Source organism: Melanaphis sacchari, unplaced genomic scaffold (assembly GCF_002803265.2).
Source record: "Melanaphis sacchari strain LSU unplaced genomic scaffold, SCAv2.0 Contig1934_pilon_pilon, whole genome shotgun sequence".
NCBI classification, from domain to species: domain Eukaryota; kingdom Metazoa; phylum Arthropoda; class Insecta; order Hemiptera; family Aphididae; genus Melanaphis; species Melanaphis sacchari.
The window spans coordinates 472-19,841 of NW_020270938.1; the positions used below are offsets into that span (position 1 = coordinate 472).

General features: G+C 28.7%; 2 protein-coding genes, 1 long non-coding RNA gene and 1 pseudogene across 3 annotated transcripts; all 4 read right to left on the reverse strand.

The window, feature by feature from the left end:
* Positions 1-4,558: 4,558 nt before the first annotated feature.
* Positions 4,559-6,407, reverse strand: LOC112592782. Its single transcript, XM_025336936.1, has 5 exons — positions 6,268-6,407; positions 5,715-5,838; positions 5,165-5,646; positions 4,847-5,081; positions 4,559-4,780 (listed from the first exon to the last, which is right to left on the reverse strand). The coding sequence occupies exons 2-5, from the start codon at positions 5,814-5,816 to the stop codon at positions 4,559-4,561; spliced, it is 1,041 nt and encodes a 346-aa protein (XP_025192721.1). The 5' UTR covers positions 5,817-5,838; positions 6,268-6,407.
* Positions 6,408-10,982: 4,575 nt separating this feature from the next.
* Positions 10,983-18,499, reverse strand: LOC112592783 (annotated as a pseudogene).
* LOC112592785 lies at positions 12,240-14,569 on the reverse strand. The gene is made up of 3 exons (XR_003114567.1): positions 13,728-14,569; positions 12,805-13,032; positions 12,240-12,588 (listed from the first exon to the last, which is right to left on the reverse strand). It is a non-coding gene; the product is annotated as an uncharacterized LOC112592785 (long non-coding RNA).
* On the reverse strand, positions 17,718-19,326 carry LOC112592784. Its single transcript, XM_025336937.1, has 3 exons — positions 18,454-19,326; positions 18,248-18,395; positions 17,718-18,196 (listed from the first exon to the last, which is right to left on the reverse strand). The coding sequence occupies exon 1, from the start codon at positions 19,141-19,143 to the stop codon at positions 18,622-18,624; it is 522 nt and encodes a 173-aa protein (XP_025192722.1). The 5' UTR covers positions 19,144-19,326; the 3' UTR covers positions 17,718-18,196; positions 18,248-18,395; positions 18,454-18,621.
* Positions 19,327-19,370: the final 44 nt, after the last annotated feature.

The window sequence follows — 19,370 nt, forward strand, 5'->3', positions numbered from 1 at the left end:
ATTTTATGTTCCATCCGGTTACCTATTATTTTTACTAGGATTTTAGCCGAATGTATCATCAGACTCAGGGTTCTATATTCACTGCATTTTTCAGCTGTTGCTTTCTTGGGGAGAGTAATTATTATGTTTTTTTTAAAATCTTCCGGTATTTCTCCAGTTATATAGATGTCATTAACCAATTTAAATAATTTGTTCTGGATTTTTTTACCTGCATTTTGGATCAATTCTGTTGATATATTGTCTACACCTGGAGATTTCCTAGTTTTCATCATTTTAAGGACTTGGTTGAATTCTTCCCTTAGGATTGGTGCACCCTCATTATCTGGATTACTTTCATTATGTAGGCTAGTTATCTCTTCACCCTGATATAGAACTTCGAGATATTGTTTCCATCTATTAGCAATGTCTTCGTTGTCTATTAGTAGATTTCCGTTTTCATCTCTTATTTTATTGTTGACTTTAGTTTTATTACTGACAAATTTTTTTAATGTATTAAACGCTTGGTCCATTTTGTTTTCTTTTATTAATAGTTCTACTTCATGGCATCTGTCTTCTAGCCATTTCTCCCTTGCTTCTTTTGCATTTCTGTTTATTTTGTTTTTAAGTTCTTTATATTTTCTTATTCCCTGGTTGTCTTTGGAGTTTTTGTACTTTCTTCTTTCCTCAATATCTCTTAGAATTTGTTCATTTATCCATGGTTTTTTGGGATCTAACGTATTTCTTATAATAGTTTTATTGGCTGCATTATGTATAGTTTCTTTGATTGCTTCCCATCTTATATTTATTGAATCATTTTGTGAGGGTGCTTTGAATGTTTTACTGATGCACGATTCATAGGCTAACGCTGTATTCCGATCTTTCAGCATATTTACGTCATATCTTCTTTCCTTTTGTGTAGGTTTATTCAATTTTTTAATGTTTGATTACTCAAAACTTATTTTATTGTTATTTATTTCTTAATAATTACATTTTCTGATTATCTTATTGTTATTAGAACTATTGAAAAATAAAATAAAATTCTGTTATAAAAATAGTTAAAATTGTAATAGTATTATAGTCTACTAAATAAAAATTATCAAATACTTGAGATATTCATTCAGATGACATATAATATTATTAAATTATTTTTTGTAAAGAGATAAGGTAAATTAAAGATTTATTTGGTGTTTATTTTACTATATCCAGTGGTTTTAAGTGAAAATGTTGTTAAACACGAATTATGCATAAACTCAAATGTTGACTTCTCTTACTTGGTTTTGTAAATAGCAAAAAAAAAATTAATTTATCCAAATATCAGTGGCGTAACTATAAATTTGGGTCCCCGGAGAAGTATAAAGTGTTGGCCTCCGTATAATATTACCAAAGTTAAAAAATAAATAGCCACTTTATTTCGGTATAGTAGGTAGGTATCACAATTTTTAAACAATAATTTAAGTGTTTACAAACTTTTTAAACACACGGTATAACAAAAATTATAACTTTTAAGTTAAACTTACTTGTTCTATGCAAGTTGACCAGACGATTCGACAATCAAATGTAAAATGACGTGTAGTTTAACAAAACGAAAAATAGACGATGTTTATATTAATAACACAACAATAATAATAATCGTTGTACGATTACCATTAGTGATGAGCATAGATTAAATAAACCAGTATAGGTATTTATTTCGTTAGTGGATACTGGATAGTATGTGTACGAGTGGTACGATGATTATTATTTTTATCGCATAGTAATTCAAGATTCTATATACACATCATGATATTAATATAAAAATAAACATCGTCTGTTTTCCAATAATAGGCTGTTGCTGTTTTGCACTTTTTTTAATCCTAATAAGTAATGAAAGTACATGTCTCGTGAATATTAAAATAAAATTCAAATGTTTGTACATCATTTTTTATAATACAAATTGTATTTACGAGGAACTTCCAATGCTAATAAAAAAAAATTGTGCCTATGTGTTCTTAAAATTTTTTGATCACTATATGAATAATTAATGAGGAACTTTGTATTAAATGTTCTAGTATTTATATTCGGCCAAAAAAATGTATCGACACTTCAAAAGAAAATTTTCAGAAAAATTGAAAATTTTAATTGTCTATAAATAGCTCAAAAAAAGTCAAAATATTTTGAAAATTAAATCATTTAAAGAAAATGCCAATCTAAATAACTGGTAATTTTTCAAGTATCTACGACTTATACTTTTTGAATATTAACAAATATTTAAAATCGTTTGAGGATAAATCGTTATCGTTACACTATTTTGTAAAAATTTAAAATTCAAACGCACTTAAAATTTTTCCTATAATAATGCTTCGAGTTTTTACTATAGCTACCTGAAAGAAAACTTAGGGAAAACATAGTATAGTATTTTTAATCCTTAGTTATAAACACAAAAAATTTTATGATTTTTCAACTTCAAAATTACTTACAAATTTTCGCGTTTTCGATAGATTTCGTAAATATTTGAACTATAAACGTTTATAAAAAAAAATTGTAATCAACGTTTTTTAATTTTTTTTTAGCTACAACAAGAACAACTCATAAGGAACCTTGTATTAAATTTTCTAAATATTTTGGTCATCCAACATTTTTTTATCGACACTTCAAAAAAAATTCCCATAAAAATCAACAATTTCAATGGTCTATAAATAACTCAAAAAAATTCAACATTTTTTAAAAATTAAACTGTATATAGATAACACTAACATAAACATTTGGTGAAAATTTCAAGTATTTATAGTGATTAGTTTTTGAATTACAACCATATAAAAAAATCGATTTGGTCAAAAACTGGTTTTGCGTAAAAATTCCCGTTATTCCGTAATTTTTTTTTTTGTTTTTCTCGATTTTTTTGAAAAGCGTTGGAAAATGTTTACTTCTATAATGCGCCAAGGATATTCACTTTGCCATCGGAAACCACCTTCGAAGTTTGAAATTGAATTATTATTTCGACTACTTATGCTGTACACGGACAAAAAAAAAACCACACATCATTGTAAAATCAATACATTCATCACTCCGTTCAGAATCTAAAAAAGGGTAACAGGAATTTATTTTGAAACGTGGGAGGGATATTAATTATTTTTACTTTAATACTATATGTAATTTACTTAAATTTAAATATTGTTAATTTATAAATATATATATATATATATATATTGTACCTTATATAAACGAACCAGTGGCGTATATAGGAATTATTTTTACTATGGGCCAATTTATCACTAGCATGATAGAATACATAGCTACAACTGAAACATTTTTTAGGAAGCCAGGTGGTTTTAATTATGACATAAATGATACAAGTAGAGATATTTTAATTTATACATAGATATTTATTAATATTCACAGTCTTACAAATTTATTCGTTAAAATTCATTTTTCTGTTTTTTTTTATAAACATATCTATTATTTCTTCTACATTGATTGGAATGTTACGATGAATTGTCATCAATGCAAGGCCTGACAATCTAACGTTTCCTTGTTGATTCCTCAAAAACGTTTTAAGTCGACCTAGTGTTGAAAAACTCCATTCAACCGATGCAGTTGTAACAGGTATAGTGCATAATATTTTTAACAGAACATGCATTGTGGGAAATTCATTTCTGTTACATTTTTTTAATGCTTTGATAGCATTTTTTGGAATGCTGTTCGATGAATCTAAAGAAAATAATTTCCATTTACTTTTCCATAGTCTCCATTCACCTTCAATAATTGATGGATTAAAGTTATCTTCAAAATCAGTTTGATAAAAGTTAATGGCATGTAATACATTAGTATAACTTGAATTAATCGCATAAAATGGTACAATATGTTGAAGACTTAAAAGAACTTCTTTATGTTTGGTAAATCTATTAGATAATGACATAGATAGCTCATCAAGATATGGAATAAACAAACTAATTCTAAAATACTCTTCTGGATAATTAGTAGAATGGTTTTGTCTATGAGTTGGTGTGCCGACAATTCTTGATATCAATTTTGTAACATTGAGGTTATTAGCTACATTAAGAGCAGATTTAAATACTTCATTAAATTCACTCTCGGCATTTGATCTCATCTCACTGATAACTGATTGAACATTTTCTACACTTTCAACAGCTGTACATAAATCAATATTAGACTTTTGGAGATTAACAGATACTTGATACGTTAAAGCTAACAATTTGTTAACAGTAAATAGAGTAATAATAAACTCAAAATCACAGTTTTTGAGGAATGAGCGACCCATTAAACCATCATCTTTATTGTCAGTCATTTGTTCTAGTGTTGCTATAATAGGCAAAATATTATCTTTGAATAATGCAATAGCTTCATGTCTCTCAACCCATCATGTATCACAATAGTTCATCAATCTCGATGATTTTAAGTTAAATTGTATTAATTTAGATTTTAAAATATTTGTTCTTCTAACTGAGGCTCTTAAAAATGTACTAACTTCTCGTATTGTTCCAATGGTATTTCTTACAGTTTGAAGCTTTTATGAATCATTTAACACAAGATTAAGAGAATGTGACAAACAATGTGTATAAATAGCTGATGGATACTCTTTTTATAATAATGCCAGGACTCCATTAAATGCACCACTCATAGCCGCAGCTCCATCATAACCTTGTCCTCTTAGGTTCTTTAAATCAATTCCAAAAGACAGGAGCTTTTTTTTTATTGTATCAGCTAAACCCTTTCCAGATACATCAGTTACAGATACAAATTTTATAAAGTCTTCCCTAATTTCATTTTGTTCATCATCCACATACCGGAGACATAGAGAAAACTGTTCAATACCTTGTACATCGGAGGTTTCGTCAGTAAAAACAGTAAAAAAAATAGATTTTTTAACTTTATCAATTATATAATTCTGAATAGTTAATCCAATTAATGTTATAATTTCATTTTGAATTAAGAGGCTAGTGTACATTTGTTTAGCTCCTGATTTTAAGATATGAGACTTGAGAATACCATCTCCACATCGTGCTCTAAAACGTAACAATGCTCTGAAATTTCCATCATTATGTTCAGGTTCATTTAAATTTAAACGTCCATAATCTTTATGACCTCTATATGAAAGTTCTTGTCTGCCACAAAATATTATTGTTTCAACAATTGCACACAATTTTTGTTTATTTTCAATGTTTTCTTTTTTCATTTGTTTATGTACTTGAAAATCAATAGTTTTTTTTTACCATCAAATGTTAAAAGAAAATTACTAGATTTTATCATTGCAAGCTTATGATATTGCAAATTACTATGAGTTAAGAAAACATTTTTAGCCGATTTCCAATTTCGAAACGGTAAGATAAGAAGTTGCCCAACTTTAAGATTTGATCCTTTACCAATAGTACTTACTGGACCAAATACAACACAGTTCTTACAAAAAGCTCCATTCAAATATTTTGAATAAGTTAGCCACTTAAACTCATCTAACCAAGATTTTTGAAAATGCCGTTTTTTATATTTTGTTATCTGTACGTATAAGCCAGTAAAAGAATTTGGAATCCAAGTTTTTCTTAAAAGCTTTTCTTTGAGAACATCATCCATTTTAAAAGTCTGATTTTTTTTTTTTATCACATACACTCCAATATCATAAGTATTGTCTAATATACTTTCATCAGTACACATTATATTTTCACAAGTAGATTCCTAATAAAATAAAAAAAATATTAAAACAAACTAACTTACTAACTACTCAAGCTAATAAATATATTTACTTGATTCATATTGTCATCAATTATATTATCTGTATTACAAATCTGACCAATAGATTTTTCTACATTAAAACCAATATTAGATTGTCCGCTGTCACACAACATGGTTGACAAAGAAGATAGGTATCTAGTGAATAAATAATTTAATTAATTAATAATTCAAACAAAAACATAATAAACAAAAAGAATATTAATAAGCTATAAAATACATAAAATTATAATCAATGACAGTTCTAACGTGGCAGGGTGAATAGCTGATGTTACTAAAATTTTGGTGTTGCTTATTATTAAAAAATTAAATTTGTATTCAAAAATAAAATTATAATAAATTAAATAAACAAATTATAAATGTACTAACTATTGCCTGTACAAAAATTTTGGCCCAGAACCGCACCTGATTATGCCTAATGCATTATAATTATAAACTTATGTACCTAATGTCAATTAAAAATTTGCTCACACTTGCAACAAATAAGTAGCTATTAGCAAATAATTATATTTTCTATAATAATAAAATAGCTAGAAGTCAAAAAGTAACTAATAGGAAAGTACTTACTTCACTTGATTGACGGGGCACAAACAAAAACGTTTTTAATTTTTCTTTGAAATTCATGTTTTTAACAATGAATTTTAACAACGGTTTGAGCGTGCAACGATCCATTAGAATATAAAGTGTACAACGATCGACGAAACTCACGAAACAATTTCTAGTAATGCATAATAAATCGATAACATTTTGTAATAATGTAAATACAACAGCAAAATGGAAATCCATTTCTAAAAATAGAATGTACTATCGACGTCTATATAAAGTATAAACATAAACACGAATTCACAGATGCTATAAGTTACATAATTACATGATTATAATTACAATAAATAATAATATTATAGTCGCGTCGCGCCTTTTATTGTTGTATCGTATTTGATTGGTCAATGCTATCATTGACTAGGGTCCATGGTATCAGTCAGTATTCAGTAATATACAATTTTATACCTTAAAAACAACGTAAGACTGTAGGAGCCATAGTCAATGGTTATGTAAATATGTAATATACTTTATAGTATACGAGTATCTATATGCAAATATAAAGCAAAATGCATAATAAAATGTTTTGATTGAATCTGATATTTCACTATGGGCCCGGGCCTAGGGGTCCCCCTCATCTATATACGCCACTGAAACGAACAAATAAATATTAATAAATATATAAAGTATCTTGTATTTAGATACTTTGTTTAAGGTATCTTGCTCAGCTCTGCTACTAGCCAGCTAAACATTTTGAGGAGCTAATTTTATAAAAAAAAATTATCATTAGACTATTCTGCGGTATTACAATTAAATAGATTTGGTACAGTCAACGTTACGACAGAACTTACGAAATATGCAGGTTTCTGCCGCAACTTGCGCAGGTGATAGGTAAGATAATTGGGTGACCAATTTATAAATATACACAGAATATTTAGTTTCTATTATAACAATATCAATGCAACGCCTAGCGTACAGTATATATATATAAATATATATCAAATAACATGTATATATGAAAGTATTAAATGATTAATTAAATATGCGGGCGCCCAAATCCATAAAAACATTCGCTTATAAAATATAATAACAATAATTGCACGTATATAATATTATTGAATATGTGCATATAACTATAGAATATAAATAATATGGTCTTGAATACAAAGACCTCAAGTACCGCAATGAATATTATAAAAAAAAATGTAAATAATAATAGTAATGGACACAAATTTGAACATTATGAGTTCGCAATATGTACGTCAATTTGAATGACCACTGACGACGAGTAATAAGTATAATAATCGGTAAATATAACCTGAAGCGACAGCAAAATCTGGTCCCTCGATCGCACGGTGACTCGTACAAAACGACGGCGATGCTTGTATCCACACCTCGTGATCACACAAGGTTTTTTTTTTTTGTGGCACGTGCGGACGAACGAACGCGACGTTGCGTATCGTTCGACTGTTGGAAAAAGGCAAAAAGCTCGTGGACGCGCCCGAACTGGATAGTGGCTCGGCCATCGGCTAACGAACTGTCACTGGACAGCGGAGGGGGGTTTGTCGGACACAGGCACACAGCTTTATCTTGCCGCACACTTTATCTTTTACCACACCCGTGGTGTCCCGACAAAATATAATATTATATAATTGATCACAGGAAAAACCCAGGCCCTGATTTAATAAAATTAGGGCCAAGTGCACAATTTTTTTGGGGGCCCCCTACCCCTACCACCACAAGTCAAAAAAATGTTCCAGAAAAAGTACAGTAAATAGATGGTATCTCATCAAGTTACATGTATTAATAAAATATAATAAAACAAATAAAGATTAGTAGGTACTTACATTAGTTCAAATTTGTTAATGACTAGAAATATTTTTAAAATTTTTAACTATTTCATAAATAAAACAACAACTAGATATAAAAATTAGTTAACAAAAGATTTCAAAAACTCATAAATTTGACATTTAAGTTTTTATTAAATTTTAAACAAGTACCATTAAAAATATTCATCATAACACAATGCATTTAAATGAACACACATTAATTCAGATGGAAATGATAAACTCATTAGTTAAATAATTATAGATATTATAATTTATACAGTAGATTCTCGTTATGTCAAATTTTAAGGGAAACAGAAAAAAGTTCGAGATATCGAAAACTTCGAGATATCGAGTTTTATTAAAAAATTAAAAAACTAATATGTATGTATAAATGTATGTTGTATAATGTATATGAATAATAAATAATACGAATGACTAAAATAGACTAAAATTTGAATAATTAAAATACTGAAATGACTGAATAAATTATTTTTCTTTAAAAAAATCTGTCATTAAGGTTTGCTTCATATTACTTCTTTCTGCCACGACGTCTTCCAAATTATTTAATGCAGAAAAAGCTACCAGTGACTACCAACGCGCTAAATCACAATCGCTATACTGCACTGCCTGCACAATGTATGCAATGTACTGCACAATTCCTATGTTAACCGTAACAAAAATATTATTTGTGAACTCGAGATAACGAAAAATGATTAATTTTATATCGAGTTATCGAGAGCAAAACACTATTAAGTGTAATTAATAGTAGTTTCAAGAGGAATTCAAAGTAGTTCGAGATAACGAAAAATTCGAGATAGCGACGTTCGACATATTAAGAATCTACTGTATTATATTTTATGTTTTAGTAACCTAGCACTTACCTAGTATTTTATTAAAGAATCGATCAATAGACCCCGATAGCTTTTTTTTTTGTTCTTTTTCGTTTAGCCACCCCGCTTAAATACTGCCGCGACATATTAGTATTTAACTTTCAAAACAATTATATTTAAAAGTCTAAATAATATTCATGAAAACTAAAAAAAAAAAGTTTCGAATATTATAAATTATTACATTAATACTCACCTATTCAAATACACGTGAGACTCATGTGAGCGATGAGCGTACAAATTTATAAACCACGGTACTGACAAATATACAAATATGAAATAGGTAACGGCTAAAGCATAATATTCATAATAATAATATTGTCAAAAATAATTATGGTAAAGTGATCAGTGACGTGCGGGCACAACACTAACATGTACGATAACATTGGACAACAATAACTACATTAGTTTATAAAATTTAACTAATGTTTTTCGCTATTCGTTTTCGCGGATAACTGAATAACCTAAACCAATGGTTCTAAAAATGGTAATTGTGGGAGCGAAATGCGTCACCAACGACGGGTTAATCATAAAATACTGGGTTGGAAGAAATATATAAATAGTTATTACTTATTATGTATCAAATATTTCCGATCTTCAAACAATTTTCTATTATTATTATTTTAATATGTTGTATTGAGGTGGAAATGACTTATACTAGTATAAGGTCTATGGGAATTATAATTTATTAAAAATAATTAATTTAAAAAAAATTTTAACACAGAAAATTTTCTACAATTCACGGAGATCAGGGACCCCCAAAATTGGGGGCCAAGTGCAAGTGCTCCATCTGCACTTGCGTAAATCAGGGCCTGGAAAAACCGTTCCGCAATCGAACAGGTACTGAAATGTTATTTATGGTATTATAGGAGATTATGTTAACCAACTCATCTAATACACCACCGCCAAATTATACTGAAAATGAATTTAATAGAACTACCTACTGAAACAAGTTTAAAGAATAATTACAATTAAATATTTGGTGATTGTTCGTGTAATCTGGTATATATCTTTAGTTAACATTATTAGTAGGGCTGCAAATTTGTAGGAAAGTGCATTTTTTTTCTGTGATAATGAAACATAGCTTTGCAAGTATATAATTAAAATTATGTAACAACACGAATCCATTCATGAAACTTTTATTTTGCATTTTTTTGACGTTTTTAATTTTTTAGGACACATTTACCTTTTTTGGTTCATTTTCCAGTATTTTTAATTAAATTCATATAAAATAAATACATAAAAAAAAATTTAAAAAACGTTTCAGATGAATAGCATTACACAAAATTCAAATTCAATCATTTTTTAATGGTATTATTAAATAAATTTGTATGCATGTAAAATGTTTTGTATTAAAATATGTACAATATCCAATAATATCAATCTTATAATATAAAAATTAAATTAAATACTATTTTAAGTGTATTTTATACTATAATTTTTGGCATTTTATATTAGATTTTTTAAGGTTTTTAGTGTATTTAACTCATAGCCCTAGTTATTAGGAATATTGGTACTATAATACTTAGGTAACAAGATAATATATATTAAGAGATAAACATGTTTCCATAATACCTATGTGGCTATGTTCATGTCCACCTTTCTTAGATCATTTTTAATGTATAGAATATACTACAATTAAGACCTATTATTTTTTGTAATATTGCTGCAATTGTTTTTTATTTCTAGTAGGTATTTGTAATATTCCATCAACGAGGAGTTTTTACTGTTTTACAGTTTAATAAATTAATATTAATTTAAACTTTTAACCTTATATTTATTTAACATAAAAAATAAAACAAAGTATAATGAAAAATGTTAAGTTGTGATATTAATAATGTGAATTAAGCGCTTGAACACAAGAGGTTACTGTTACACCGTACGTGTTTATTATGAAAATTGGATAAGTAAAATTGAACTGTCTTGCGAGGCTCACACGTCGGGTATAGTAGGACAATCCCCCACTATATATATATATATATACACAAACATAATTTAATACATAAAAATAAATTAAAGTTGAACATTCAAAATAATATTATACATGAGAAAAAATTTTAAATACACAAAAAAAATAAATATTATAGAAGAACTGGTTGTTCATGGTTGCGCATAAGGTCCAATTTCTCGTTCAACATATCCATCAAATATGATGACTGGTGTTGCTCAAAAACATCAAGAGGCCATGTTGTTGATTAAGGCGCTGTACATATTGGGAAATTATATGAGTGGCATTAGCTCGTTCGGATCTTAATATGCCATCTCTGACCTGATAAATTTAATAATTTACATTATATTTTAAATTAATTAAAACAAGTTTAGTATGTTAACAATTTACCCTGAGTATATTCCGTACTTGATTGAACTCCACTGAAAACTGATTTTCAATGTAAGTTAATTTACCTAAAACAAAACATAGTTGATTACTAATAGATAGCAATTGAATAAAACAAATAATAAATTGTACACCAGTCACCAATAAAAATAGACACATTATTTAAATTCAAACAAAATATTAAATTGAATAAACGTTGAACCCAAGGTAAATTAATCAAAAATAGATTATAGGTTAAGTTTGTCATACAGCAGACTTTCTAGGACACTACTAATTTGAAATGTCCTGGATTATACATTTTAGTTGTTTGAATACAGTTAAATTATAGATTAATTATATAAAATTTTTAATTCCTAATTACATGCACAAATCATTATTTATTTGCAACAAAAATCTAATTATAAAATAGTATGGTGTAATATAAAAAATATAATATTATAATTATTTAAATAAGTTGAACATAAGCTAAAAAATTATAAAACTATTGATCTTAGTGTAGGCATTACAAATAAAATCAAACAACTACAATAGTACACAGAAGCGTGCTTTAAAAAATTAGAGATGGAAATTTTACCGTAAAATTTTTTTCGGTAAATTTACCGATAAATTTTACATACATTTTCGTAAATTTTTTTAATAGTGTATATTTTTTTTTATTAATTTATTATGAACTCAATAACATATGTTTATAATTTAGCTAAATACTATTAAAATAATAATATATAATTATATATATATATATATATAATTAATACTACCACTGGACATTAGTTGTTAGTCCACAATTAACCTCAAGTATTATATTTCATCTGGTTTTTACTTACATTTGATGTTTTTTGCTTTTTGAATACGTGTAAAATTAGTTATAAAAATCATAATTGTAATTTGAATAAGTACATAATATAAAGTTTATAATTCTCAATGTTGCAAACCTTTCAAAATGTGAGTGCTAATAATATTTTTAGTAATAGCTTTGGATATGTTTTCAATCTCAAAACATGTTTTCACTTTCACAACATCTAACATTAACAAGTTGAAGGCATGTGATATACATGAATAATAAGCTATAAGTAAACTTTTGAATTTTTCATCAGCTTGTAATGATTTCCAAGCTTTTTTCATATTACTTGCATTATCAGTTATAACGCCTAGACATTTCTCTTTACCCAACTCATCAATTACAGAACTTATTACAGCAGAAATGTATTCAGCAGTATGGCGGTTAAAGCCAGATTCAATTGACTTAAATATGAATGGTTTAGGAGTTGTTACTATTATGTTCATTATTGATTCATTTCTCAAAAAAATTATTGTTACAAAACTTAGAACTAATTTTAATAGATTCTATATTCTATTTGTGTTTTGTAAAATTCTTACTTCTTTAAAAATTAATTTACTTTATTTTGATAATAATTATATATTATTTAAACAATACTTTAATACTATTTATTTTGAAAATCTCTCACTTAAACTATTATAATCTAAAAAGAAATATATAATTGATGTTACACACCTTATATTGATCCAACCATCTAACTGTACTGCATTCACTTTGGCTTCTAAAATGTTTTCATATACTTTGTTATAAGTTCTTAAATATTCTTTTTCCAATAGAGTAGTTGATACTGTTTTTCTTGATGGTGGATTGTTTCAAAAATTTTAACCAGTTCTGATTTTCCACAATTGAGAATGGTGTAGCAGATGTAAATATGGCTCTTGATAATAATTCATGCAAATGGTTCTACAGTTAATAAATTATAAATGATTGATTTATACATTAATTAAAATTGTTAAAAAATACCTACATTATTTAAGTTTTCCAAAATATGTACCTATTTAACATTTTTTAATTTCTTATACAGAAAATACTATACAGATTGTATTAAACTATATTTCAATTATATAATTTACTTTTCCAATAAATATGTGAATATATTAACTATAAACCTAATCTTGGCCTTAAACTGTATTCTATAATTGTATAGCTTAAAACTAAAATAGTTATATGATTTGTTACCTTTTCACCTCTTTTCATTATATATTATCTACAAATTTCAGTAAACTCTGATTTTTATGGGTAATCTGAGGATTTTCTACGGAACTCTGATTTGAATCAGTTATCTGAATAACATTTTCAGAATTGGGCACAATTTCCAATGAATTTTGATTAAATGCATTCATATTTTCTAGAAAATAAAAATAAAAATAAAATAATTGTTGGTGATACAAGCAAAATAATATAATTATTTAATTTTTTAATATATAATATTAAGAACTTTGATTATAGGTTATAATTTAATTTATAAATATTAAAAAAAAAAACTACTTAGGTACATAAGTGCATACATTTTTCTGTAAATTTATATTTTATATTATGTGAATTTTTTTGGTATCAATTCACAAAAGTATAACAAAATAATAATTAAATAAACTTACTATTGTTAAACCTTGATTTGTTAGGTGACAATAAACACTTTGAAACTTCTTGTGGAACATCTTTACATTCGTTTTTAATGTGCATTGTCATTCTCGTTACATTTTCTTTATAATTTTTATTACAATATCGGCACACATATTTTTCAGATCCATCGATTTCTACTTTTGTGTACCACCTTTTTTTGATTTCTTTTGGCTTCATTATTTTAATATATTATAAATTAGAACATAAAATATTTTGAACAATGAGAACAAACATAAATCAACAAGTAACAACACAAATTATGAAGCAAACAATTAATTATCACTTATCATTAATCAGTAATCGCTAATTAATAATCACATACTATAAATTATTATATAAATATAATTAGATTATGCGTATACCGTATTCGGTATGCGTGAACGGTGATTAGTAGGTTATTTATAGACTTATAGTGTACAGTGAAATTGTGTACAACGTTCGGGGAATAGTGATAATTTGAACTGGTTTTCCCAAATTCTTGTAGAATAAAATATATTGACGTATCGAATACGGTCTACAGATAACATTAATCTCATAGAAATGTCTCTAGTGTTAATGTACATATTATGAAAACATTTGAAATAAGTGTTCACTCTTTTTAGTTAATGAACTTAAGACTCTTGATATCCCCTTAAATATCCACTCCATACTTAATACAAAATCTACTACCGCCATTAAATTAATAATTACCTTTATATTGGATGCTGGCTTTATTATTTAATATGTATTATAATGTTTAATGTATAATGTTATTTTATGTATTATCTCTGTAATAGTCGAGCTGTCATAGTTGTAAAATAATGGCTAATGGCTAATAAAAAAAAAAAAAAGTGTTCACTCAATTTTTAGAACGGTAAAAAATATTTACCGTGTAAAAAAAATATCGGTAAAATTTACCGGGTAAATTTACCAAGCTCCCATCTCTATAAAAAATATTATCAACAATATAATAAATAAAACATCAATTGTTTTTTAACTTAAATTAAAAAAACATACAAATTTACTTACTCATCCCTTAAATATTGTTGAACATATAAATCACAACACATATAATTACAAACATTTAGGACAAAGATACAACATAAAAAACACATCAGACTTTCTGATTCAGGGAGGAAATCCAATGTATTGAAGTGTCGTCCCATTTGCGATAGTGTTGAATGAAATGATTCTAAGTAGTTGTTCGTACGATAGTCTTCAACAAAAACGCTGATTAACTCTAAACCAACCTGGAAAAACCAATAATGATCAATATATCCAATTAAAAAATTTCTCATACCCTGCTCAACTTCAGGCAATTATTGAACATACTGCATGATAGCCCTGAAACCATCATACATACAAACAGCGGAGTACGATTGCGCGCGTTGTACCTTTTTAGGTGAACGATTGCGCTCAGTGCCTAAATAACAAAAGACATGATTTTAACTACCCAAAGGCGTACGATTGCGCGTGAAATTAGGTGCGACGTTGCTAAATTGTTTATTAAACAAAAATTAAGTTATATAATAATTATTTTTAATATTTAAATACAAATACATTCATTCAGAAACTAAGAATAATAAAATATTAAAAAAATGTTATAATACCGTCATATAAGAAAAAAAATTATTATTTAAAAAAATGTAGATAAAAAAGTTAATAATTTAAAAAAGTGGATTAAATTACATTTTAAAGCCCCTATACCTATTTCCAACTATTGATAAATATTTTAGTAAATTTTGTGATGTTTTATTTTGTCATTAAAACTGTGGACGTACACTGTTTCTTACAGCACCTCCATCTCACATGTTCATCAGCCCGCTGTCTGATGTATCTAAATTTGTGCCCATTCATAGCGACAAATCACTTCCTCTTTCTGAAGTTAAACGGCGAATTTAATTTTCCATTTTAAAAAATAAATACTAAATTTGACACTGGTTTGTGACACAATTGAAACAAGAACACAACTGATAGTAATAATAGGTATAAACGTATAATCACATCATGCACAATTATAGTATTATAGGTATATTCGTACATGTATGAGAATTTACAAATTTACAATAAAGATAATAATTCTGATCCATTATAAAAGTATGATCTACAATATAATCAATTACTTCTTAGTGATGGTAAGTTTGTCTGGTATCGGCAATAATAAGTAATAAATAATCTACTATAGTATTGTACGGATTTACAATGAACATAATATATAGTTGTCATTTGGCAACGTTGCTTAAAGGTAAAAATAATATAGCACGCGCAATTGTACGCATAAAAAGATACCGCCGATAAGGACCGCGCGCAATCGTATCGCGCCCTATACAAAACCGAGGACATAGAAGATGATCCCTAGCGGCAGGCAGATGAGGCAGTGCAAGAACCATTCTGAAAACATGAGCTGCATCAGGAATCCTCTTGACTAAATCCAAAACACCATTTAATTTATGATGACAATACCGTACAATTGATTGTGTATAATGAAACCAGCAACACCCCAATCTGCTTTCTGGAAATGATCGTTAAACTGCATTTATAAGTCACATCATAAGTAACAAATCGAATTAAGTTATAGTTAAGAAGTAAGATTTGCCAAATAATATTAAATAATGTTGTGTATGTTTCTTCTGTCCGACTTCTTAGAAGAACATACACCATTGGGAACGACACATTTTTAAATACAACTTTGAAAAGTCAGAAAACTTTTCAAGTCTACCGGGGCAACAGGAACATTTTGAATGTTCCATCAATTCTAACTGTTGTAACTGTGGCAAATTCTTATCGGTATCTTCTAATTGCATCCAGGTTTGCAAAAATAATTCCTTCGCTTGTTCCATTTACCAATTCTTCTTGTTGGAAAAACCGGTTATGGTGAGTTGCGACCCAGTCCCAAAATAACGTACGAGTTGCGGCCCGGGTTTATGAGAGGTACGTACAAATTGCGGCCATACAATAATGTATATATATTTCTAGAGTTAGGATGTTGATGACCTAAAAAACACACAACAATGCCTTACAAAAAAATGCAAAAATGTCCTAAAAACTTCAAAAAAAAAAAAACTTTAAAAATGATCTAAAAAACTAATTAAATGAAAAAAAATTATTTATAAATAATAATTTTAATTAGAGATATATAACATTCAAAAAGTAAATTTTATCGGAACGCGATAAATGTAATCAAAACAAAAACCCCACACTAATAATATTAAAATTATTTTTTACTAATAGTCCAAATCCAAAGTTAGATTTTAAATAAATTAAATTTGTTTTCAAACTTGGGTGTAACATTTGTCCTAAAATCTATAATTTGTGAAAAATGCCCCACATTGTATAAAAAGTATAAAAAATGACCTAAAAGATGAAAAAATGACTTAAAATGTTGGAAAATGACGTCAAAAAACAAAAAAAATGCATTTATAGCTAAAAATGCAAAATATGCAAAAACTGCAAAATAAAATTAGAATATTCTGCATCAAGGGAGCATGAAACAAATTTTTAGCTAGGATAGAATTGTACAGAATAAAAGGAAAAAAAATGCAAAAGTCATCAACATCCTAACTCTATATATTACATATATATGTGGCAATGGGATGTAAGATTATTTGAAGCAATTGCTTCATGTCTGAAATATATGGGTTAGTAGCCAAGTCCGGGTGGGTGTATAATTTTAAGATCTCAACATAAATATCATGACAAATATTATAATAAATATAATTTAATACAATAATAAAAAGTCACAGTGCCGACATGCGCGTGTTGTCGTAGTTATTTTAGTTCTGTTTTATCAAATCTAACAAAAGATAGCAAATTTTTAAGTTTAGTAAGTATAAATGTATATCACTAATATATTCATTTAAATGTAAAATGTTATTAATAATATAATATAATGATAATTGATAATAATACAATCTTAAATAAATATAATATTAAAATGTACACTTTTTTAGAATAGTAATTTGCGTTAAATTATTAATTATTTTAAGCTTTAGTAAAACATTATCAATTATAGACATTAAAGATTGTTGTAAGGAATTACATTGTTTTTATTTATTTATAATCTAAATTTTAAAATGTGTGAAAAAAGTTGATTCTCATTGAGGTGGTCCGTGACTTATCGAAAGTTCTCAAAATGGTCTGTAGATTGTAGTAGCAAAAAGGTTGGGAATCACTAATTTATATTATATAAAAATATAACTTCCCATATACATAGTGAATATTTCATTTATAGTTATGTATACCTATATAACTAAGGTAATGATAATAACTCGGGCCGCAATTCATCGGTCATCAACACCGGAAACGACAAGTCGGGCCGCAACTCACCCTCAGCCGGAAAAACAACAAGAATTGTGTTTGAAGGGTATGACTGTAGGCAGCATTCTCTGGTCGGATCAATGCTTCAACAAGCTCATGTATGTTCTCAAGTATGTATCGTTGATGAGTGATAATAGTAATCTGAAAACTGATAATAATGATCACATTTCTGATAACGGAAACAATGGACGTTAGTTACATAGTGAATCCAACGATTAAGTGCGAGTTACGGCAGCGGTGGTCATGGCGTCGGTGGATGAGTGAAGAGTGATGATAGTGAGGGTCGGTGAGCCAGTTGCAGTAACGTGCAAGTTGAACGGACATCGTTGATGAGTGATAATAGTGATCTAAAAAATGATAATAATGATCACATTTCTGATAACGGAAACAATGGACGTTAGTTACATAGTGAATCCAACGATTAAGTGCGAGTTACGGCAGCGGTGGTCATGGCGTCGTCGGTGGATGAGTGACGGGTGATGATAGTGAGGATCGTTGAGCGATGGGTGGCGAGGGTGAGAGGACGAGAAGAGTGAGTTATAGGTAAGTCACAGGCGAGTTACGGGTGAGGTTTTAAAACCTCCCTTTTTTATTAATAGGGTACAAATTGTAGTCATGAGCTCTAGGGTAAAACGGTTGTTCTTTAATATCACCCTCGTTAGCCTTCTTATACATATATCCGTCAACCGGTGGCTGTTCGCCTGGCAACGGGTAGCGGAATGATCCAGGTGGCCGGTAACTGGCCGTGTATACAGTTCGGCCGTTAACTGGATCATTTGATCGGCAGTACGCGGGCGGCGGTTGTGGCCGACTTAACAACAACGGACTCCACTTTTTGTATCGTGAATTAGTCTCTGTCTCGTTGGCCATTCGTAAATTCGGGCCTTGTGACCAGGAGGCGGTGGACGGTCGTGCCAGCGGCCGCCGTCCATCTGGCTTACATTTAAAAATGTATGCTTCCGCCGTTGTGGTTTTGGTTTTCATGGCACATTCACCACCCCCCCAGTTTTTCCCTAAACTTTCCTTGGGCCCGTTGGCCCGCTGCCTTTGGGTTTCCAAGCATTTCGATACGAAGTCGTGACGCTGGGACGTCATGACTTGAATTGTGTTTTTAACACCACCCAATAACTCGTGGTCAACCGGTACCACAAGCCGCGTCCTCTCCACGTCCGGCCATTGCCGAAAACTGGCACGTTGCTCGGTCGACTGGCAAATTTCTTCGGAGCCCTCTGTCCTGGGCCAGAGGCTCTCTGTCGGCGCGGCTGTTGGCCTACTGTAATTATTGTAACAAGGTTCCGGCTGCTTGTACGATTGCCTACAAC